The sequence below is a fragment of the Equus przewalskii genome, chromosome 6 (assembly GCF_037783145.1).
Source record: "Equus przewalskii isolate Varuska chromosome 6, EquPr2, whole genome shotgun sequence".
In the NCBI taxonomy this organism is placed as follows: Eukaryota; Metazoa; Chordata; class Mammalia; order Perissodactyla; family Equidae; genus Equus; species Equus przewalskii.
This window is the reverse complement of record NC_091836.1, coordinates 49,570,083-49,593,116: the sequence shown is the minus strand read 5'-3', so window position 1 is coordinate 49,593,116 and position 23,034 is coordinate 49,570,083. Positions and strand designations below refer to the sequence as shown.

At 61.0% G+C, this 23,034-nt stretch overlaps 1 protein-coding gene across 20 annotated transcripts in view; it reads left to right on the top strand.

The window, feature by feature from the left end:
• DNM2 (dynamin 2) overlaps positions 1 to 23,034 on the top strand; it is a 78,666-nt gene that overhangs the window by 51,012 nt on the left and 4,620 nt on the right. For 4 of the 20 annotated variants that reach the window (XM_070625511.1, XM_070625509.1, XM_070625518.1 and 1 more), the window contains 10 exons: positions 1,127 to 1,262; positions 2,647 to 2,714; positions 4,460 to 4,598; positions 5,565 to 5,651; positions 7,189 to 7,259; positions 10,491 to 10,542; positions 15,006 to 15,119; positions 19,760 to 19,869; positions 22,089 to 22,200; positions 22,592 to 22,756. In XM_070625511.1, coding sequence (XP_070481612.1) covers positions 1,127 to 1,262; positions 2,647 to 2,714; positions 4,460 to 4,598; positions 5,565 to 5,651; positions 7,189 to 7,259; positions 10,491 to 10,542; positions 15,006 to 15,119; positions 19,760 to 19,869; positions 22,089 to 22,200; positions 22,592 to 22,756 — 1,054 coding nt within the window. Of the gene's footprint in view, positions 1 to 1,126; positions 1,263 to 2,646; positions 2,715 to 3,292; positions 3,432 to 4,459; positions 4,599 to 5,564; positions 5,652 to 7,188; positions 7,260 to 8,660; positions 8,691 to 10,490; positions 10,543 to 11,424; positions 11,437 to 15,005; positions 15,120 to 19,759; positions 19,870 to 22,088; positions 22,201 to 22,591; positions 22,757 to 23,034 lie in introns of all 20 variants that reach the window. The other 16 variants (XM_070625510.1, XM_070625508.1, XM_070625517.1 and 13 more) reach the window with 7 other exon arrangements.

Sequence of the window (23,034 nt, the reverse complement as noted above, 5' to 3'; positions counted from 1 at the left end):
CGCTGTTCGTGCCACCTCCTCCCCAGCGGCTTGGGGAGGACCTCTGCGTCCGCGGCTGAGCCCGGCCACCCCAGCAGCCTGTGGGCATCAGCCACCTTTGCCCAGAGGAGCAGGCCTTCCCTGTGCGGAGGCTCCGCGGGTCCCACGCTACAGGCCCAGCAGGGCCACGCCCGACTGGCGCAGCTCCCCTTCAGGGGAAGCTCCACGCAGTACTGGAGGAGATGACAGACTTGGGGCGGCAGTGAGGAAGTGATGAAGGTAGACAGCACCGGGGACTGAGGGCAGTGATGAGAAATGGAGAGAACCGAAACGCTCATCAACGCTTTCGTTTTCCACTGCTCACGTCATCACAGTCATGATCAGTAACATTTACAGACACTTTTTAAGGGCTGAGCTGGGTTCCAAGGGGCCACATGTGCCGTTACCACATTTTGTCAATTACGTGAGCGCTTTAAAAAAAGAACATTTCAACTTCGCTGAATCCAGACGTTTTAACTGAACTACCATTAATTGGCAGCCTTTTTTCTTGTGGGAGCATGGACTGATCTTAGTGCCTCGAGGATAGATGCCTTCTTAGAGCTGACGAAACCTAGAAAGCCCGTGAGTCCTCACAATGACCCTGTGTGGCGGCGCTGTTAGGGCCACCCACTTTGCAGATGAAGAAACTGAGGCTCGGGACAAAGCCACCTGTCCCAGGCCTCCCGGCTCATCAGTGCCGGAGGCCCCACCTGAGCAGGCTGGGAGGTGGTGGGAACCAGCGGAAGCCACCTGAACTGTGAGGGGGCTGTCTTGTCACCCCGTGGTCCCACTGGGCCAGGCCAAGCCTCAGGGCCGCAGGTGCCAAGCTGGGGCCCCCACCGCTCGCTCTTGTCATCCAAGAAGTGGGAGTAATTTCTCTGCCCCTCAGTTCGATGAAGGAGTCATCGTGATGGGCCTAGAGAGCAGGCCCGGCGGGTGGCAAGTGCTTGGCGGTGGCGGCTCCTGTGTTTTCTTTCTTTATTTTGACCCCCATGTAGATCTTGCTGCTGAAAAATGAGGAGGGAAGTCGGCGTGGCTCGACTCGGGCCTTGCTTCCCGGGCTGTGGGAAGCTCTGCTCTGACGTGCGGATTCTCCTTCTCCTTGCAGGATGGTCCAGCAGTTCGGGGTGGACTTCGAAAAGCGGATTGAGGGCTCCGGAGACCAAGTGGACACGCTGGAGCTCTCTGGGGGCGCCCGGATCAATCGCATCTTCCACGAGCGCTTTCCCTTCGAGCTGGTGAAGGTAGCGCCGCGGCCAGGCCTCCCGTGGCCCCAGGCTCCCCCTCCAGGCCCAAGGGGGCTTCCTCCCCCAGCAGGCAGGACTGTGGGCACAGGCCCATTTCTTTCCTTTGACTGAGACCAGTACACGTTCTTTGCAAAATATATAGAAAATATAGGTAAATTCACGTGGGAAGTGCCCCCAGCATGTTGATGGGAAGAAAGCGGATTATGAAGCCAGCACGTCCAACGTGACATATAGACATTCGTAACATCCTTCGTATGAAATCGTACACGTGTTTCTAGATGTGCATCTTTGCAAAAGACAGATCCACAAGGATGTTCGCAAAAATGTCAGCTCCAGGCCCTGGGATTTGAGATTTCTCTCTGTTTTTAATTGCTTGAAGTTTAGACGTTTTATAGCGAGCACATACCCTCTTTATAAAAACCAGTAAAATTCTTTTTCATAAAAGAACAAAACCTAAACGGAGAAAACAGCCATCATCCTAATGCCCACAGACAACGCCCTTAGCTCTGGACGTGAGTCCTTTCAGAGCTTTTTCTCTGCAGATGGCTAAGCCCCCCGCACGCACACAACACGTATGTTCGCCCATTCTCGTGTGCACATAAATGTATTTGTACCCTGCTTTTTTCACATGGTGGCCATCTTTCCAAACTAGTCATACACATTTCCTGTGTTTTTTGGGGTTTTTTGAGGAGGATCAGCCCTGAGCTAATATCTGCCGCCAATCCTCCTCATTTTTGCTGGGGAAGACTGGCCCTGAGCTCACATCCATGCCCATCTTCCTCTACTTTATATGTGGGACGCCTACCACAGCATGGCTTGATGAGCGGTGTGTAGGTCCGCCCCCAGGATCCGAACCTGTAAACCCCGGGCCACCGAAGCGTCTTGCACAAACTTAACTGCTACGTCTCGGGGCTGGCCCCCATTCCCTGCATTGTTAATGGCCAAGTGACATCCTGTTTTCTGGATGTCCTATCATTTAACCAGTCTCCCTTTGTTGAAACATTTGGGCTGTTGTCACATGTTTCAGCTGTTGTGAAGAGTTCTGATTGTAGCTCATTCTTTATCTCTCCCTCGAGAGAAATTTCTAGCTCATTTGAGCTACCAGATGACAGTATAGGTATGTTTTGGGAGGTGCTTAATTTGCACTGCCAGGCAGCCCATCATAAGTAATGGGAATTCATGTTCCCTCCAAGAGAGCCAGAGTGTGAGTTTCACAGCATCCTTGCTGGAACTGGGTTTTAAGATTTTTAAATTTTTTGACCCATTAAATATTCTGTCACGTGAACCCAAACTGCCCGCAGGAGGTGACAGTCCCCAAACACAGACGTGTTGTGGGGCAGCCCCAGGCTCTCCCTGCATGCGTCCGTCTGTCTGTCCTCAGATGGAGTTCGACGAGAAGGACTTGCGACGGGAGATCAGCTACGCCATCAAGAACATCCACGGAGTCAGGCAGGTTCCGCGGGGAGGGCCGTGCCCTTGCCCCCCCCAAGCCTCGGGGGCCCCTGATTGTGAGGCCTTGAGGCGGCTTCTGGGTGGCTTTCAGTCTCTCCCTGTGGGTCTCCAGGGGCCAGTGAGGGCACCATGCTCCATCCTGTGTGGACTGTCATTGCCACGGGGCTGTCCACCGCCCTTGGGTTAAAAGTTGGTTAAACCACCCAGACGATTGGCGTGTGCCCTGATTCCGTGGTCAGCTAAAGCCTCCTTGTGTGTTTGCCCTGGGGGGGTCGGAGGGAGCCCGAGCCGAGTCACGATCACAGGAAGCCAGCATTTGCCCCCATCCCGGGCCCCCCGTGAGCCTCCTGGGTCTGCTCCATGTTCCACCAAATGTGGTCGGTCCCATCCAGCCTCGTCTCACCACAGGGTCCTCAGCTCCCCCTGGGCTTTCCAGGCAGGGGACGCAGGCGGCCAGTGCCAGTCCTGCATGCCCTTGGCTCGCTCTCGGGGCCCAGCCCGCGCCTTGGAGATGCTGACCTTGCTGTGTTTCTCTCTGACTTATCTCCCCCGCCCCTGGGTACGGATGCTTTTAGGACCGGGCTGTTCACCCCGGACTTGGCATTCGAGGCCATTGTGAAAAAGCAGGTCGTCAAGCTGAAAGAGCCCTGTCTGAAATGTGTCGACCTGGTTATCCAGGAGCTAATCAATACAGTTAGGCAGTGTACCAGTAAGGTATTGGACCCTCGGCAGGGGGACTCCTGGCCTTGTGGAATCGGGGGACAGGGGTTTGGTATCAGGCTCCCAGGGGGCTGCCTCAGCCTGTGCCCGCTGGTGCCTTTCCCCCCACACTGCCTCAGTTTCCAAGAACGTGGCCTCTGCCCAGAGGCCGGGGGTGCCAGGCCTCCAGAACTCGCCAGACTGCTGGGCAGGGCTCCCTGGGCCCCTGATGCCGAGCCTAGCATGTGTCCATGGAAGTGGGGGTCTCGTTGGGCTGTCGCTTTGCTGCCTTCTGGGAAGCAGAGGGGGACCCCGCGTCAGCTGCTGGAGGCCAAACTCCCAGAGCCTCTCTGGCTGTCACCCCTTCTTGACAAATGCCACCACTTGTCTGTCCTGGGTGCCACGTGGACAAAGGCGTCTTGGCTCAGGCGGCTCCCCTGCCGTCCTGCCAGGCAGCCCGTCCTCAGATCTTCTAGGTCACGACCCCTGGGTGACAGTGTTCACGGGCCGCTGCCGTCCACCGGTAGACCCGGGTCCTGGGCAGCCCTCTGGCCAAGCAGCTGAGGCGCCTCTCGCTGGGCGGTCTGCTTGCGCGCCCTCAGCCGCGGGGCTCTGGGCGGCCTTCCGAGGCAGGGGGCTGCTGCTTGAGCCTCCCCTTCGCAGTCTGGCAAAGCCCACATTTGCTTCTTAAGCTTCTTCGAATGGAAAAGGGAGGGGGACAAAACCCCAGTTGGATTGGAGATGAGCGTTTTCAAACCCAGTGTCACAGATGCGACATTTCAGGGCCCCTGCACCCCCTTAGCCGTCCGTCTGATGACAGCGACCCACAGCACGTCTATCCTGAAACCCCACACCAGGCCCCCCGGGCCCAGGACGCCTCTGATCCGAAGCAGCTTGTGGGGCAAATGCGGGCCAGGCTCCTCGTGCATGCCACTAACCAGCTGACTCTCGTTTCTTCTCTCTCTCTGCCTGCCGTCCCACGCGTGTGGCCTGCACTGTCCCTGGGTGTCCTCCTACCTCATCCCGCCCTCGACCCGACCCAGGACGGGGCTCTTCACCCCCGACATGGCCTTTGAAGCCATTGTGAAAAAACAGATTGTAAAACTCAAAGAGCCGAGTTTGAAGTGTGTTGACCTCGTGGTCTCAGAGCTGGCCACGGTCATTAAAAAGTGTGCCGAGAAGGTAACGGAGGCTTCGTTCTTCCACCCGCGCACCTGTCCGCCGTCCCCTCCTTCCGTTAGTCTTCACCTGCGCATCTGGGACACTGCCTCGCCCGGACCCCCTTCCGTGGGCCGGTTGTCACTTAGTGACATTGCCACTTTACATCCGCAGGCGAAACGGAGAAAGTGGTCCCGCCCGCATATCCCACCTTTGCTGGCGGGGCTGGGAGGCCTCTGATGTCGCCAATGTGTTAGCTACACAGGCAGTGGGGCTGAGAGTCGGCACCCTTTCCTGGACCCCTTCGAGAAGGGGCTTCCAACCTGTCACCATCACCTCACGCAGCGTGCAGACCTGCGTGATCTGCTGTGACAGGGCACGTGAGACGCTTTCCCCGGTGGATTTTGACTCTGCACAATTTCCTGCAACTCAGGGATGTACCCCAAACTGTGCATTCGGTTTGTTGTGGCTGCAAAGGCTGACGCACTGGGGGTGCTGGAGGAGTGGAGTCCACAGATGAAATGATGGGGGAAGAGTTCCCGCGAGGGGGTCCCTCCGAGGTAGATGCCCAGATGCTGCCCCGTCACCCTAGAGCAGGCGCGATGCGCTTGCGAGGACCCTCGCCCCATGACCCCGTGGCTCTCATTACACCTCGTGTCCTCGCTGTCACCCAGCGCTGGGCGGGCAGGGGCTGGCCTCCCCGCCGGGCAGCACACACGCCACCCGCTTTCTCTGCACCTTCCACCTGCGGTCATCGCATCCACGGAAAGCGTCTGCACTCGTGCCTGGGCCCCCATCGCTCACTCCGGCCCACCAGCCCCCACCGGCCCCCTCGTCTCCCAGCTGGAGCAGCTCTGAGACAGGAGGAGGTGGGGCCTCGGTGGGCCCACCCCACGTCACCCTCTCCCCCTGCATCCTCTGTGTGCTTCACGTGGCTTCCCAGGCCGTGGGGACCCAGCCAACGCTGCCACCACTCTGCTTTCCCCCCAGCTCAGCTCCTACCCCCGGTTGCGAGAGGAGACGGAGCGAATTGTCACCACTTACATCCGGGAACGGGAGGGGAGGACCAAGGACCAGGTAGGGCCTTTGTTTTAATGTTCACGTTTCATTTCCGCACATAAATCTCAAGTGTACAGTTTTGGAGTCTTGACAAACAGGTTCAGTGACGTAACCCCCTCTTCAGTCAAGACACAGAACATTCATCACCCCTACAATTCCAGTCCTTTGTCCTCGTTGTTGTCACTCCTTTCCCAGCCCCCAGGCCCTGGCACCCACTGAGCTGCTCTTGGCCCTACAGTTTTGCCTTTTCCAGAATGTTCTGGGAATGGTCTCCTGCGGTTTGTGGCCTCTTGATTCTGACCTCCGTCACGCGGCTTCACGCCCTGGGGAGTCCTCCCTGTTGGGCTGTGTGCTGGTTCATGGCTCTGACCACTGAGTGGCGGTCCACATACCGTGGACCCCAACTTCTTTATCCCTCCGCCCGCTGAAGCACGTTTGGGATGCTTTTGTATTTTAACATTTTCTTGTACAGACTGTCTGAGCACACACAGGGGCAGAGGGTGGGACGCCCCTGTGCAGCCACAGCGCCAGTCTCACTTGTCACCTGCCGAGCCCGGGGCCGTCGCTCCACCTTCACACGGCCCCACACCTGCTCCGAGTCACTTGTCCCCGGCTGTCCGCTGTGGTCTCTGGGCGGCTGTTGGCTCAAACAAGAATCCAAACAAGCCGATGTGTTCTGTTTGTTGTGGTGTCATCCTGTTTGGAACGGTCCCTCTCCCCTTGACATTGACGAGAAGGAAGCAGCTCATTTGACCTTCGGAAGGTCCCCCAGTCAGCCTGTGCCTCCTGCCCTCATAGCTTCCGACGCCTGGTTGTTTTCTCGAAAGCTCGAGAGATTCCAGTTCACATTGTTGTCGTTGGCTGGAATGCTCTGTCCCCTCCGTCCACACCGCAGCCCCTGCTGGCCCCCATCCACACCGCCAGGCTTGGTTGCGGGCTCCGGGACAACAGGACCTGGACCTCATAAAGCTCCCACAGACGGAGCACCTGCTATTTTGTCAACCCCACAGGGTCCGGGTGCCGGAACCTCTGATGCTTGAGGGCTCAGAGGCACAGTGAGGTGACCAGAAGGGGCAGCGCGCCATTTAGAGGCCTGTCCTGTATCTGAATGACATCCCAGCTGGCTTGTGTGTGTGTGTGTGTTTCATTTTCCTGTCCTTGCCAGGCCAAGTTGCCTTTGCCATTTTAATGAGGCAGTAATACCTGCCAGGCACAGCTCTATAAACATGTTACCTAGTGGGAATTATTTGACCCTTTGCAGTTGGACCTCTCGTTGCCCCATTCCACAGCTTGGTGACACGAGCCCCTGGGTCACACAGCTGGGCACTGGCCGTGCCCGTGACCAGCACGCCAGGCTGCCGGCTCTGCTCGGTGGACCCAGTCTCCCCTCCTTGGGAAGCCCTGATGTCTGGAAGCCCCCATGATCCCCACAGATGCCCCCAGGGTGCGTGGGGGGGTGGGGTGGCGTCTGTTCCCTGCCTGGGACGCAGCATGGGCCCGAGCTCCCCCTCCCTGCCCCGCTCGCTCGCTCCTCACGGCGATCTCTGCTCCCCAGATTCTTCTCCTGATCGACATCGAGCAGTCCTACATCAACACGAACCACGAGGACTTCATCGGATTCGCCAAGTATGTGCATTTCGGGACCACGGCTGGCGGGGCGGCCCCGGTGGCCACCAGGCCCCGAGGGAGGCAGTCCAGTCGGGATTCCCTCAGCGGCCTGGGGGGCTCCCTGTCAGGGGTCCCGGGGTGAGGCATGGAGGCATCGGAGAGTTCTGGAAGCTTTCCTGGACCAGTAGTGGCCCCATCCCCAGTGCTTGGTTTAAGGAGACAAGTGCAGTCCTGTATCACACTCGTGGGCAAAGGGAGAGGCTAGCCTGCATCTGGCGCCTCCTTCCCTGCAGGACTTCTCAGAGCTTTCATTTTCCCAGAGCCCCCTGCACACACTTGGCCTCTCACAGAGCGCCTCGCGGGCTTAGGGCTCCAGGGCTCCTCTTTGGGAAGTGCCGCCGGATCTCCATGGCTTCCATCCGTGCACTGTAGATTAAAACCGGAACCTTCCAAAGCCCCAGAGGAGGGCCAGAGCAGGGAGCTCAGACTTTGGAGGATGTAGGCAGAAGTGCTAGTGGTCTCTGGCGTGGCCCACTGCCCACTTCCATCGGCCCCTCCCCGCAGAGGCCTTGGGTGTCACACAGATTGTCCTGCCCGCTCACAGAGGCCTTCTTGCCTGAGCCCCATAGAATCACAGATTGTCGGCGCCAGCTTCCTGGTGCTTAGTGAGCACATACTCCTGGTACGCCTTCCCTGCCCCGACACAGTGAGCCGGCGCTCACCTGGGTCCCCAGCTCACAGGAAGGCCCCGTGCCAGGGACAGACGTGCACCCCGGCGGTTAAGGCTCGGAGTGGTTAGTGCTGGGGCGGGGGCTGGGCAGGCCTGTGGGGGTCCAGAGGGCGGCCTCGTGGCCTGGCCTTGGGACTGCCTTCCTTGAGGCGGAACCTGCTAGAGCCCAGTGTTGGGCTGGCAGGCTGGGGCAAGGGAGTCTTTCTATCGGGGGTCTCTGCTGGGTTAAGTCGTTACCGGAGTGGAACATTTATCAGTGCACCAACACGGTTGGTTAAGCAGCTGTTCTGTGCTGGGCGCTTGGTAGGTGAGTGGAATGAATGAATGAATGAGTGAGTGAGTGAGCGAGCGAATGGGGGCATGATCAGGAGTTCCCCCCCCCAGCCCAGTTGAGGCCAGGGCCCCGGCTGGGCTCTCTCGTCAGGGGAGGGGGAGGCTCCTTGCCACGGGCTGCCCCTCAGGCGGGCTTCTCAGAGCCTGGGCCCCCACGCCCCACGCTCCTGTCCCCCACAGCCGGGTGTGCGTGGGCTGAGAACTCCGGGCCCCTCTTTGGTTCACTGCTGTTTTCCTCACGGCGATGTCTCTGCTTCTCACACTTCATCCGCAGTTCCTTCTCACAATCTCTCCTGTTTTTCCTTTGACCACTCCACTCTTTCCTCTGGACTCCTGGGCCTTCCCACCTCCCCCAGCTGTTACTATACTGAGCAGCTGGTGACCGGGTGGGTATTGCCTGCTGTGTGCCTTCTCCCTGGTGTGTGAGCGGGGCGCCCTGGCTGGGGGCGGGGCCCCAGGTGCCAGGCTCCACCCGGCCCAGGTACAAGCTGAGGCCTCAGCCCTGGGGGGACGTCCAGGGGCCCTCCAAATAGCCATGGAACCTTTGGACCGGGACACTGAACAAGCCAGCCTTGGGCCCTGCCCCTTCAGAGCCCAGAGGTGGCGGACAGGTTGTCGTTGAGCAGATTGTCACAAAGATGAGACTTGGAAAGGAGGATAGGTGCGGGTCTGTGAGAAGGGATCGAGGGATGTGGCCTGGAGAGACCTTCCTGAGGAAGTCGTGCCAGCCAGGTGACAGGCGAGGACCCTAGAGAGCGGTGGAGGCAGAAGGAAGGCTGAGGAGTATGGGAGAGCAGGCATGGTGGAGGCACGAGGCCAGGCTCATCCCAGGAGGGCCCTGCAGGCCGGGGAGGACCCAGGACTGCCCCCGCCAGGCAGCAGGAAATCCCCCATAGGATCCAGGCAAGGGCAGGGATAGCCGTGTGGGCCTCCCAGTGAGGGTGGGAGCCAGGAAGCCCCTAGGATGTCAGCGGCACCCAGCCATCGCTGTGTGTGGCATAGTTTGGTCCTGTCTGCTTCAGACACTGTTGACCACACTCCTTCCTGAGCTTTGCTGTTCTGGGGTGCTTCTCACTGCTGCTAAACACGGAAAACAGGGCCCGGGGAAAAAGCCCTGAAATAAATTCAGTGAATGTTGGGGAAACCGTCGGGTAAATTCTGCCTCCATTCTTAATGTTCCAGCCTTTACTGATCCAGGAACGGAAGCCTGCTTCCTTAACACACACACACAGACACCAGAAGCCTGCTTCCTTACACATGCGCACAGGCACGCGCGCGCACACACACACACACACACACACACACACACACACACCTACCATATCCAACAGTAAGTCCCCAGAAGCAGTCAGTAAAGGAGTAAACAAAGTGGTTTGCCTTTTCCTATTGTTCCGAAAGTTCCATCTAATGCAATACGACAAGAAAAGAAAATAGGACGTCTGAGTCCCAGGAGACACCAGTCGTTTGCAGGTGGAGATAGGGTCATCCGAGTAGAAAATACATTAGGATGAACAAGGGAGGTTGTAGGTGCCTCGTACAAAATACGTGGCCTTCATGTGCGTAGCTAGGAAACAGGATAGATGAGAAGAAAAGAGATCAGGACTAGACAAATAACAGAGCTTGTAGAAACACGCCCTGTTGACCTTGAGTGTTCTCAGCATTGGGTCAGGAGCCATCCCAGATGAGGCCATGGTGTTTTCATGGCGAGCAGCTGTCCCACGTCTGTTCTCCCGGGTCTGACGACCCCGTGGTCAGAGCCACTTAGCACCTGGTGCCGGGGTCAGAGATAGGAGGAGAGCGGGAAAAAGCCTCAAGTCTTCCCCACAAACAGCCTGGCACCCAGGTTGCCCTGTAGCCGCTGGGGCAGCCTTCCAGCTACCTGGAAATCCTGCCCCCTCTTGGAGGCCCCAGGATCACTGACCCCTGGGATTGGCTGGCACCCTCAGGAGCGGCCAAGATCAGGGCCTGGAAGCCTCCGTTTGACTCGATACCTCTGCTTGTTCCATGAGCCTGAGCTGTTTCCCTGGGGCAGGCCTGTGTGTGCAGGCAGCTTCTCTCCACCTCTGCCCGTAGCTGGTCACTCGGGCCCCCGAGGGACAGAACCCCCATCTGGGCCTCGAGGGCCGCTTGCTCCTTGTCCCTCCCGGCGTCTCGCCGCATGAGCCCTCTCTGTGCTTTGGTTTCAGCGCCCAGCAGAGGAGCACGCAGCTGAACAAGAAGAGGGCCATCCCCAACCAGGTAGCGCCCCCTGCAGGGCCCGCAGCTCCACCCTGGGGGCGGGAGGGCACGGAGGGACCCTGAGCCCAGTGCAATGCCCCACCGGCTCCCCACGCCCCAGCCTCTCGAGGCCCCTCGGGTTTGGAGGTTCCAGGAAACCGGTCTTTGAGCCGAAGCTCTGGCAGGCCACGGAGCAGATTTCACCCCTCTGCCTGCCCGGTCTGACAGTTAGAACGTGAACCTCAGCAGGGGCGCAGCTTGAGCCCCCATGGTTTCTGCAGCCAAATGGGGTCCTGGCCCCAGAGACTCGGAGCCTGTGGGAAGGGGCCAGGTGGAGGCTGTGTGGCAACAGGCACTTCTGGGGGGCCTGGGGGTGCTGTGAGCCCCAAACCTGGAGAAAGCCAGAGCCATGCAAAGAGTTTTCTCCCCTGATGTCATGCCCCCGCCAGAGGCCTCGTGAAACACGAACAGCCTTATATATGCCAGCAGTAGGTGCCTGTGATTTTTCTGTAAGAAAACACGTCATCTCTGCAAAAATTCCTGCCAGCGTCCCTGCCTCTCCCCGTCGGGTGGGGGCGGGGGCCCTGCTGTTCAGCTCACACGATCCTAGAGCCCTCTAGAAACGAAGGACGCAGCCCCTGCATGGTTATTTTGCGCTTGCCATAGGTAATACATACGTTGTTGCTTTTTTGTTTCGGGAGATGATAATGAATTAAATATTAACACCATGAATATAATTAATAGCATGTAATTTTTTTTCTTTTGCTGTTTTTTCCCCCCTGCTCTTCTCTCCTCCCATTTTTGTGCCTCTGCTTTTTCTCTGTCCCCTCACGTCCCTTACGTCTCTTTTCCTCCGCCTGCTCCTCTTTGATTTACCCACAATCCTAACTTTGCATTTCAAAGGGGGAGATCTTGGTAAGTACCCACCTAGCGTGGTAGCAAATGGTAGACAGCTTAGTGGTGGTGGAGACCCCGCCACCCCGTAACGTTCCCTACCCCCCAGATTAACAGAACAACTAAAAGTCAAGCTAACTGGAAACCCCGTGCTGCATCCCATGCTGGGCATGGCTTGTGCCTGGGCATAAGCAGACTGACAGATACTAACCTCCCATGCGGCCCATTCCTGACAGAGTGACCTAGTTTCCTGTAGGTCAGGGTTGGCAAATACTCAGCTAACACCCCCCACCTCCCTCTCCTCACATCCCTGGCCAGGGAAAATTTTGCTCAAGCCCTGCTGGAACTTGTTCTTGCCACTGCCACCAATTTGTCTCCAATGCAGACATCACCATGCAGAAATTTTCCCCACCTGTGCTCACGGCAGACATTGCTAATTGATCCAGCTCGCTTTCCCTTGTGCCTCTCGCCTGTCCTGTGCCCATGGCAGACATGGCTAATCAATCCTGGCACTCTTCTCTGAGCATGCAGCCACTCCCCGTTCTGTGGCAGACGTGACTAACTGATCAAGGAATTTTTTTTTCCACGAGAGAGCTCTGCATGTAACACCTTTCCTATACCCATGACAGATGTGACAAATTGGTTAGGGAACTCACTCCCGGATGCTGCCACTCTCTGCTGCCTCTGTGGCAGATATGATGACTGATTAGGCCATTCTGTTCCACTTTCCCCTTCCCTTCTCCTTTACCAGTGGCAGACATCACTAATTGATCCCAGCATCCTTGTCCCTCTGTGCCCGGAATTCTCACGGTGCTCGGGCAGCTCCTGTCCATTGATGGGCGTGCTCCTCCCCACATGAACAGTATTTGCCATCCCTGCTGTAGGAAACTTCTCTCTGGGTGGCCCCACCTTGTGGGGAGCAGGGGCTGCTCGCATCTGAGAGTTGAGCTCAGTTCAAGGGCTCACCTCCGTGCAGCTGGCTTCAGCCCCAGCTCTCCTCCTCGGAGAGCACAGCCTGGTCCCGCAGCCCTGACAGAGGCCCCTTCTCCAGGATGTTCTCACTGCCAGCCCCCGAGGCGCTGGGTGGCCCACGGCTGTCCTCTGACAGGGCCCAGACGTTGCGGATAGGGCCTGCTGGGGCGGGGGGTGCTGGCGGGAGGAATGACCGGCCCCTGGGCCCATGGTTCCTGCTTTCCCCCTGCGTCGTCCCCAGTGCCCTTTGAACTTGAGGAGTGTTCTCCCTTCTAGCAGCCCAGGGGCCTGCATCTCCCTGCACCCTGAGAGGTTTGGTCATTCTGTATTCCCCTGGCCACAAAGCCCAGCCCTGCCATGTGCGTGGCTGTGGTCCCTTGGTGTCCCAGCCGTGGTTTCCACCCCTGCCTGGGGTCTCAGGCTGGGACACTCGCCCAGGGGGGAGGCCGGCCTCCCTTGCTGGGGGCCCAGCTGTGCCGCTTCCTGCTGCCCCGGTGGCCCTCCTGCCTGCCCGCAGCGTGCCTGTGTGCCTGTCGCTGTGCATCCTGGAGCACCGGGGCCCCGCCTGCCTCTTCTGTCCCCCAGTCTTCCCATCTAAGCTCAGTGCCCTTAGGCACAGATCTGGTTTTCACTTTCCTCTGGACTAGCCCCTGGGTCTCCCGCCCCCAGCCGGCCCCTCCCCCAGGTGGGGTTTCATCTCTGACCTCACTTGGGCTTCCACATGGCCAGCTCTCAGGATGGCCTGAGAGGAAGGGGACTTCAGGACTCCTCCAGGCCTAACCAGCAGCCTCCTGCCCCAAGGTGTGCCACTCCCAGCGTGGCCTCTGCAGAGCCCCCACCCCATGGCCACACGCCCCGCAGCATGGCTGGAGCCCACCCGCCAGCTCTGACTGCTACTAACCGAGGGTGGCCGCTGGCAAGCCAGGCCTCCAAGGGCTAGTCAGGGCACCTCTGCCCCCTCAGGAAGCAGGCTGGGTCCGGGGTGCAGAGGCCTCGCTGTGGGAGGATTTGTCCACCTCTGCCCTCCCTCCCCTGCTCAGTGACTGCCGTTGGGAAGCATCCGCTCTGTGCCCGGGGTGGGCTGGGACAAGGTGAGCCCCCGGCCCCCGGGGGGAGCGCAGGAGCAGACCCGAACAGAGACTCGCGCAGCCTAGGGCTGCAGTAGTTGCCAGAAGCAGGGGCTCCTTCCTGGCTGCTCCGAGGGCCGGCCTCAGGCCTGAGTCTGGGGACCAGCCCTGCCCTTGGCGTGACCAGGCATCCCGCTTCATGGACGGGGGCCTTCCCAGGACTCGAACCTTTAAGTGGTAACCCTGGGCATCCTGAGCAATTGGGGTTGAGTTGGTCCCCCGCTGCCAGGAAAGAGACTGACCTCGCCTGCCAGGCAGCCATGGTCCGGCAGGTGCCAAAGACCGTGAGACTCCCCAGTCCTGTCTCGTCATCCCATGGAGGGGTGGGCTGTGCCCTTGGCCTTAACGAGCTGCCAGGTGGCATCGCATGCTGTTGCCAACCTGGGCAGGGCCTTCAGTGCAGCTCAGGGGTCCCTAGGTTCTCTGGCCACCTCCGCCTTCATGGCCTCTGAGGCTCGGAGCCCATGTCCAGCCCCAGGAGAGACAGGGCCTCCGGCTGGTGGCCGTTAAGGTCTGAGAGGCCTGGGGCAGGTCGGGGTAGGCAGGCTGAAGCCGCTGCTGAGGCCCACCCTCTAGCAAGGCACGGGGGCCCCAGAGGCATCCCCGATGCTGCTGCCCTGCCCGCCCTGGGGCGTCGACGCCAGCCCTTCCCAGCTGTCCGTGGCCACGCAAAGCACACCGTGTAGCTTGGCACAGTGTGTCGCTGCTTTGGCCGCAGGCGGCTGTGTCTGTGCCTCCTCGTGCTTCCCGCTGCCCCGGGGTCCCCAGTGCAGAGCGGTGGGGGCTCTGGCCCCCACGTGTCTCCATGGCCCAGGAAACAGGGGAGCGTGGTCCCCAGGTTGCCTGCATTTAGCTGTCCGGTGAGTCCCCCGTGCAGGCCTGGGTTCTGCCTCCCCCTCAGATGACAGCTACAGCCGGACGAGCCCCACCCGGGGTCTCCCAGCCCAGAACCCCGACGTGTCAGTCAGAGAAAAGGGGGCCCGCCGGGCTGGAAGCGGGACCTCCTGTGGGTTCCTCGAGGCGCGTCTTCATGCTTATACTCGGAAAAGAGCCTGTGGGGCAGGGAGCCCCGGGGCGGGCAGCAGAGTCGAGGCTTCATGTGGAGCCTGTGCCTCTCAGCCGGGACAGGAGAGAGCCGCCCCACTGTGGGCGGCTCCAGCCGGGACCCCTCCTCCGGGCCCCTTTGGGCCGGGCATCCCTCTTGCTGCCTGTGCTGACTCAGCCTATCCTCGCGCCCCTGTGGGCTCCCGGGTGGTTCTCCATCACCCCAGGGCTGGGAGTGGGCTGGTGATGGCTGCTGGTTTCCAATGGGAAGTTGGCTGGGTGTTGGCTTCCAGCAGAAGGTGCTTGGGGCAAGGCGGAGTTGGGGAGCCTGGAGGTGTCTGTCGTGGTCCCTGGCTTCCCAGCTGGCTGGGGCGCTGTGCACTGCTTTTGGGGCGGCTGGGCTGGGCGGTGGGCGCCATCCCCGCTGAGCTGCGCCCTCTCCTCCAGGTGATCCGCAGGGGCTGGCTGACCATCAACAACATCAGCCTGATGAAGGGCGGCTCCAAGGAGTACTGGTTTGTGCTGACGGCCGAGTCCCTGTCCTGGTACAAGGATGAGGAGGTGAGTGGCCGGCGGAGGTGGGGTGTTCGGGAGAGAGCGGGCGGGTGCTCCCTCGTTCCTTCCAGAAAGGTTCCCTGAGCGCCACTGTGCTCAGATCTCCCCGTGGGGATGGTGACGGGCGGGGGCTGGAGGCTGGGCCAGGCACGCACATCACGCCCCAGCCCCTCACAGCCCCCTGCAGGGTCCAGCCTGCAAAGTCACGGGGAGGGAGGCCATGGCTCTCAGGGGGGCACTGCCTGGGTCAGGGTCTCAGGCTCACAGCCAGGCTGCTGGGGCGCAGGGCTTCCATTGTCTGCAGCCTCCATGGGCTCAGCCAGACCCTTAGCCTCCTGGGGCCTCAGTTTCCCCATCTGCAGTGGCCCCCGCCTCCTGTGAGGTGCGCAGCTCTCATGTCTGTCTTTGGAACGTCTCACATGTGCTTGTCCTTGTCAGAGGAGGTCCCTGGGAGCAGGAATTGTATCTGGAGGGGCAGCACCGCTTGCCGCCCTGTGATGGGGGCTCCAGGATCCCGTGGGCAGGGGCTCGCCCCCGCTGTCCAGAGAAGGGAAGGAGGGCTCTGCTCCCGCACCCCCAACCAGAGTCCAGTCACCTGGCCACTGTGTGTCACTCACTTGGGATGGCACAGCCACCAGCATGGCCTTGGGGCCCTCACAGGAGGAGCCAGGTTCCGTGCTCACACCTTGATCCACCCTGCCCGGCTCTCCTCCCCTTGGGGGTCTGGGGGAGCCCCTGAGGCCCACACCCAGGGTCTCCCTGGCAGCTGAGACTGCCCCAGCCCAACCGGGTGAATTTCCACCCAGGCTTGGAGAGGAGGCCGGGACAGCTCTGTGGGGACCCCAGGGTGGCCCTCAGGTTTATGAAGCCCCTGCCCTGCACCAGGCTCTCTGGCTGAGAGAGCCCACTGAGGCCTCACGCGGAGGGCACCCTCCTCCCCCTCCTCAGGAAATCTTGACACTCTGTCTGTCAGGGATGAAACTGAGGCTCCGAGCAGTGACTTGCCCCGTGTCACAGAGCGGGAAAGGGTCCCCAGGTGGGGGGTACAGGGCGTGCACTCCCTGATCCCAGAGACACCTTAGACCCGGCCTGGACCACGCCCCCGTGGCCAGGCCAGATGTGGAGCCAACGACGGAGGGTGCCTGGGGTGAAATGTCGTCATCCCGCTCCACACGAGGCCAGAGACTCATCCCTGGAACCTTCTAGAGCCTCACGGGCCTGAGCCACCGAGAGACCCTGCCTGGGTGACTGTTTCTAAACGAGGCGTGCGGGGGATGGTGTCTAGGACCCCAGAGCGAGCAAGCCTCAGGGGGTTGGGATATAGAGTGGCGAGACCAGGCATTCCTCAAGGACCCCGGGTGGCCCGATCTGCTCCTCAAAATGGCCGGAGTTGGGGTGGGGATGATGCTGCCACACGTCTTCCCCTTTCTGCCCCCACAGTCTGGAACCCAGTCTGCTCTGTGGGGTGTCAGCTGTTGGGCAACTGAGGTTTGGTCCCCGCCTCTGGGCGCTGGGGTCCCCAGGGCAGGAGCGCCAGCTTGGCGACAGCCTTGGGCAGCTGTCAAGGGGCTTGTGGTTGGTCTGCCGCGCGACACCCTTGCGACTCAGTTCTAGGAGCTTCTCTTCTTTCACTTAAGGAGGGGCCCTTCGTTTTTCCCTCCTCTGAGGGTTGGAAGTGGGAGCCCCCGACGCTCCCTTGGGCCCCAGACCAGAGGCAGGGGAGGCGCTGGGAGGAGGGTCAAGCACCCGCCGGGTTGTAAGAATCAGATGCCCATGACAGGCCCCATGGCCCCGACACAAGCGGTGAAGATGGGAGGGGGCAGGAGCGCAGTCTTGTCCCCCTGCCCCAGGCAGGATGCCCACAGGGGCCTCAGAGTCACACATTTGGCCCCCGGGGCCAGACCCACTTCTCAGAGAGAGGCCAGGTGTCTGTATTCCTTTATTTAAAAAGTAACTGCGGGGAGGCAGGCACAGCGGGGGCCAGGAAGAGGGGAACCCTTGGCGGGGCCCCCACTCGGACATCAGGGCTCCGTGCGCCCATCCCAGAGCCTCTTCTCCCCCCAGGCCCGTCTTGACTCCAGATCTTTCATCCACGTCTCCAGCCCGGGGGACGGGGTGCTGGGCCAGGGCACTCACCTCGGGTCGGCCTCCCCGTGGGGCGGCGGCCAGTTCGGGAGGCCGTCGCCGCGCCGCTGCCCAGGCCCAGCCTAACCAATGTGCAGACTACTGTACACATTCGGAGCCCCCTGAACAGGTAGTCTGAACACTGGGCGGGCGGGGCCGGCTGTCCATCCGTGGCCCCCCGCGGGGCCACTGCGCCTCCACCTCCGAGCGGGCGAGGAGGCCGCTGTTCCGTTCGCGACCGTCGCTCCGGCTCTTGTGACGTGGCAGGGCTGCTCGCATCTGGAGCAAGCTGTGGGTTTTCAGGAAATCCTAAGCCCGGGGTGGGGGAGGCGGGTGGGATGGGCGGGCCGCAGGGCCCAGGTCCCTGGCCTCTGTGCGCAGGAGAAGGGCCCCTTGGGGGTCGGGGTTGGGCAGGGCGCACGCACGCCTCGGTGTGTGTCTCCGGGGTGTGTTTGTGCCCTGGGTGTGCGGGTGTTCGTGCCGGCAGCATCGGGAAGGCGGCCGCCACGCTCGGGGCGGGATCGCTCTGTAAACAGTTCCAGATGTGGCGGCTCGCTGGGGCCCAAGAGGACCGTGACTCAGTTCCTTGGCCCGGCCAGCCGGCTGGAAGCTTCCTGCCTCCGCACGCCACAGGGTGGGGGCAGCCAAGTCCCTTGCACGACTTCCGGGGAGGGAGCCCGCCCCCTGCCCCCTGCCCTGGCCCCTTCTAAAGCCCCCCGAAACTTCCCGAGGCCAGAGGGATCTGGGCCCACCCTTCCTTCGCTGCCCTCCCTCCCTAGGACTCCCACCTCTCTGCCCACCGGGCCCCTGTCCCTGCATCATCACAGCTCAACCTGGGGAAGTACTCTGTCCTTCGTGCTTGCCCAGAGCCCGATGGGCTGACCTCGGAGCCGAGACATACAGACAAAGACAGACAAAAGAAAACCCTAGTACCTCTTATGCTCACCTCCATCCTCACTCTGCACTTGGGGGCAGGACTCCTGTCTGCCTTTGGCAGATGAGGAAACTGAGGCACACGGGGGCGGTGACGCCCCCAAGGGCACATGGCCGGAGGTGCCGAGACCGGGTGAGCTCCGGCTGCCGCTCCCCCCTCCCTTCCCATGGGCCTGAGACTCAGCCAGCCCCCACCAGGACCCCCTGCCACTTCCCCTCGGTCACCGGGTCTGCTCCTGACTGTGGAGGTGGCGGCCATGTGGGGCTGCGTTCTGGGCCTTCCAGTGGACAGAGACAGGACACACACGACAAAGCCAGCTGCCGACTGAGGGGCAGACGTGTCCCCTCCAGAGCCACCCCAGAGGTGAAAGAGAGGGCCATGCAGAGACCCTGGCGGTGGGTCCCCCATGCCTGGCTTCTGGAGGTCTGCTGTGGCCCAGTGCACCCACTGTGTGGCCCTGGGCAGCCAGCTTCCCTCTCTGTGCGCGACGTTTCCCTGGCGGCGACCGGGGGCAGTTCCGTGAGCTGGTGGATGAGCAGCTGCGCGTGGTCGTTGAGAGCTGCTGTGGGCCAGGTGGGCATGGGGGGCAGGGGGCCCGGACGCTGTCCTCTCGTTCCTGATTTAGGAAACCTGGTTAATGCGCGCACACACACACAGCGCCTGTGAGGACTAGCAGTGATGCGCTTGCAGGCCCAGCCCCGTGGTGCCAAGCCAATGGCGGTGGGTGAGCGTTGGGCTCTGGAACACGACTGCCAGCCCTGCACTCACCATCAGGGCCGCCCTGCCCCATGCTCGCTGGGCGCTTCCTGAACGCGGCTGCCCCTGGGAAGCAGGGACCCCTCTGCAGCTTTGGGGCTCTGGCATCGGCTCAGCGGGGCCTTGCTGTCCAGCTCCGGGACTGTCCGCAGCTGCCCAGGCGTAAATCCCTGCACCGCCCCCATCTGCCGCCCGCCCCCCGTGCCTCAGTCTCCCTCTCTGTGAAGCAGGATCGCAGTGGTGACTCGCTTTCGGGCTCCTTGCGAAGCCATAGCCGAGTTGACGGTTCCATCTGCTCGGCCTGGAGGGGAGAAGGGGTTGGACTCGGGGTAGTCAGAACTGGCCCGTTCTGAGCATCCACCATGTGTCAGCTGTGACCAAAACAGTTGCCCTGCCCTCAGGAAGTGACGAGTCAGTCCGGGTGACAGAGGGTGACTCAGGTCACTACGTGGTGTGTTGTGTTATGTCAGGGAAGGAGGGACGTGAGAGCGTGTGGGGTGGGGTCAGGGCGGGCCGTGCCAGGAGGGTCCCCTGTGCACAGAGATGTGACAGAGGCCAGGAAGGAGCCCTGGGCGCGTTGCGGGGAGGGCCACTCCAGGCAGAGGCCCAGTTGTGCAAAGGCCCTGGGGTGGAAGCCCTCTGGGATGTGCAGGGAGCATCACGGAGGCCAGCATGGCCAAGGCAGCGCAATCAAGAGGGAGGGTGGTAGCAGGTGAGTTAATCCAAGTAGAGTGACCAGCGTTGGTGATGGCCCTCAAGGTGGGGTCCCATCCGGGGCATCGCAGGTCCTCAGTGAAACAGCCCGGCATGACCACTCCCTTTCTGCCCTCAGGAGAAAGAGAAGAAGTACATGCTGCCTCTGGACAACCTCAAAATCCGCGACGTGGAGAAGGGTTTCATGTCCAACAAGCACGTCTTCGCCATCTTCAACACAGAGCAGAGGTGGGCCCCGGGCCCAGAGGGGAGGGTGTGAAGGCCGCCAGACTCCGCCTCGGACAACCCCCGCCTGGGGCTCACCTTCCAGAAAGGGGGTGCGCAGGGAGGGCTCTGGGCAGAGGAGGGGGCACCCGGCTCTGTGCACACGGCGCCCTCTGGTGGCCTTGGGCAGAATAGGGGGGCCGGAGACCAGGGTGATGTTGCTGGGGCTGGACCCAAGGGAGCCCTGGAAGAAGTGGGGGATTCTGGTAGACTCAGACAGAGCCGACCCAGCTCCGCCTGGTCGGGGTGGGTGAGAGGCCTCACCGGCGACCCTGAGCTCCCGCAAGTGGGAAGGGCGGAGGCAGGGTAGGTCTGGGACAGTCAGGCTGGGTGGGGCTCTGCTGGGACACCAGGGGCATCAGGGAGGCAGCTGGGTGGTACAGGGGTCTGGTGTTTGGGCCGAATCCCTGGGCGAGTGTAGACAGAGAAGAGAAGGACCCAGAAGGCCCTTGGTGAGTCCATCCGTGGGGCACTGGTGGGAGACACGAGCACAAGCCAAGACGCCTTCCTCAGCTCAGGGAGAGACCTGGGTGGCAGCTGGTCCGAGAGCAGGAGGAAGCCGAGCGGGGACCAGGGGCCCTGCCCGGACTCACACCTGCCCCCATTCAGGAACCGGGACCACAGAGTCAGGGGTATTGGTCAGCCCAGGCCTGGTGACTTTTAAGGACCGGCCAGCAGGCATTGACGTCCTCACCACTGATCCCACGACCAACTGCCCCACTGCCCATCCCCACCCCCCAGTTCCAGCCGAGCCTCCTGGTTTGCATGAGAGAAGTTCTGTCCTGGCCTAAAGCTCTGAGCCCCAGGCTGGCCACCTGCTGCCTCCAAAACCCTTTATAGCTCTTTCAGACTCCTCCTTCCCCACCCCCCCACCCCCCATGGTGCACTGGCGACCCTGGGCTCTGAGGTGGGACAGCCTGCTGGGAAGCTCTTCCTGGCTGTGTGACTGAGCAGCTGTCCCACCTTCCTGGCCCTGTGAGCCACTGTGCAGGGGGGTGAAGATACTACCTGATACATCATTTAGGAGTGAGTTCAGGAAACCAGGAATAAGAGTAGTGGAAACAAGATCAGAGTTTGGTATTTTTATGTAAATCAAGTTTAGACTTTACCATCGAGGGCAGGGGGGGCAGCTCCATAGGCCTCCAGGCCCAGGCACCCCTCCTTATTCCTCAGCCTTCTTCCTCTTTGTCCAAGATGGCTGCCCAAACTCCAGCCATCATGATGATGTTCCAGGAAGGAGGAAGAGGAGCAACAAAGGCATGCCCCTCTCCAAGTGACTCCTTCTAGAAGTCTCTCAGGGCAGCCACTCACTGACTACTGGTTCGCCAGAGCCCCATTGTGAGGCCATGCCTAACCTCAAACCCAGGTCTTGCTCAAAGGCTGAGATGGCGTGGCCACACCTGCCCTGTGAATCGGGATAGTGTGCGTGTGGCACGGTTCCTGGCCTGTAGGACACTGTCTGCAAGCTCTGGTTACTGTCCATCCAATTTCCTCCAACCTGTGGCTCCGCACCCCTCTTGGGCCCACAGACACATTTGCCCAGCATCTCAGAAGCCTTTGCTGGGAGTCCAGGTCCCATCCCTGGACGGCCCCACACCCCCAGCCTCCAGGAATCTGACACGTTCTAAACCTTCACTGTCCAGGGCAGTAGCCACTGGTGTGTGTGGCTATTTAAATAGGAATTGATGGAAATTAGAATTTTAAATTGACTTCCTTGGCCCTTGGCCCCTTCCTCGTGCTCAGAGAGAAGCCACCTGTGACTGTGGCCACCACGGTGGACAGCACAGGCAGAGCATGTTTCCGCCATCCCGCAAAGTTCTTTTGGACATCGCTGTGGCCTCTCTGAAAACACCTCAATGGGAGCCCCCACCCAGGGAGGGTGTCATGGGACACCTGCCGCTTCTGGAGGGCCCCCACAGGAGAGCAGGGAGGCGGGAACGGGCAGCTCCCAGGGGAAGGAGAGGGGTCGCCTGAGCCCACAAAATCGACACAGCCCGGATGCTGCTAGATCCGACGTTGCTGAGCGTGAGCCTTGCTCTCGGCACGGTTTTGGGTGCTGTGGGCGCCAACACACTGCTCCCATCTGCCCAGTGGGGTCCCGGGCACTAGTGCCTGGGTCAGGCGTGAATTCCCTGCGCCCGCCGGGCCCACAGGCAGGGTCAGCAGTGCCGCCCCCCCCACAGGAACGTCTACAAGGACCTGCGGCAGATTGAGCTGGCCTGTGACTCCCAGGAGGACGTGGACAGCTGGAAGGCCTCGTTCCTCCGAGCCGGGGTCTACCCCGAGAAGGACCAGGTGAGGGGCTGCCCACCCGCCTGACTCACCTCGGCTGGAGCTCACCCCACCTGCGAGAGGCAGGGGTGGGTCATTTCCAGGCGTGTTTGCCAGAACTCTGAGGGCATGTGGCCCAGACCCTCCTGAGCACATGAAGCAGAAAAAGTGGGAGTGGGGCCTGTTCTCGGGGCCCAGAAGGTTCTGCAGCTGAAGCCAAGGACAGGCAGGCACAGGGCCTGGGATCCCATCCGCTTCGTCCAGGGGCCGGCAGGGCCCCACAGTGCCCACGCGGCCGTCAGGGACCAGCCCCACGGGTCGGCTGTGGGTGGGACAGCGCAAGCAGTTCCCAGAGAAGGGGGTCCCCTTGCTCGCCTCAGGCCAGTCACCCCTCATGCTTCTGCTCCCTGTGCAGGCGGAAAACGAGGACGGAGCCCAGGAGAACACGTTCTCCATGGACCCACAGCTGGAGCGGCAGGTAGAGACCATCCGCAACCTGGTGGACTCGTACGTGGCCATCATCAACAAGTCCATCCGCGACCTCATGCCAAAGACCATCATGCACCTCATGATCAACAACGTGAGTGCCCATCCTGGGGAGGACCCGGCCCAGAGCTGCCCCCACACAGTCCGTAGGAAAGCTCGGTGCACCCCACTTTGGCAGCCCAGGTTCAGATCCCGGTTGCAGACCTACACCCCTCGTTGGCGGCCATGCCGTGTTAGCGACCCACATACAAAATAGAGGAAGATTAGCACAGATGTTAGCTCAGGGCCAGTCTTCCTCAGGAAAAAAAAAAAAAAAAAGACTCACCACATTTTAAACATCAGAATCAGGATTCCCAGCCTGCTGGGAAATTG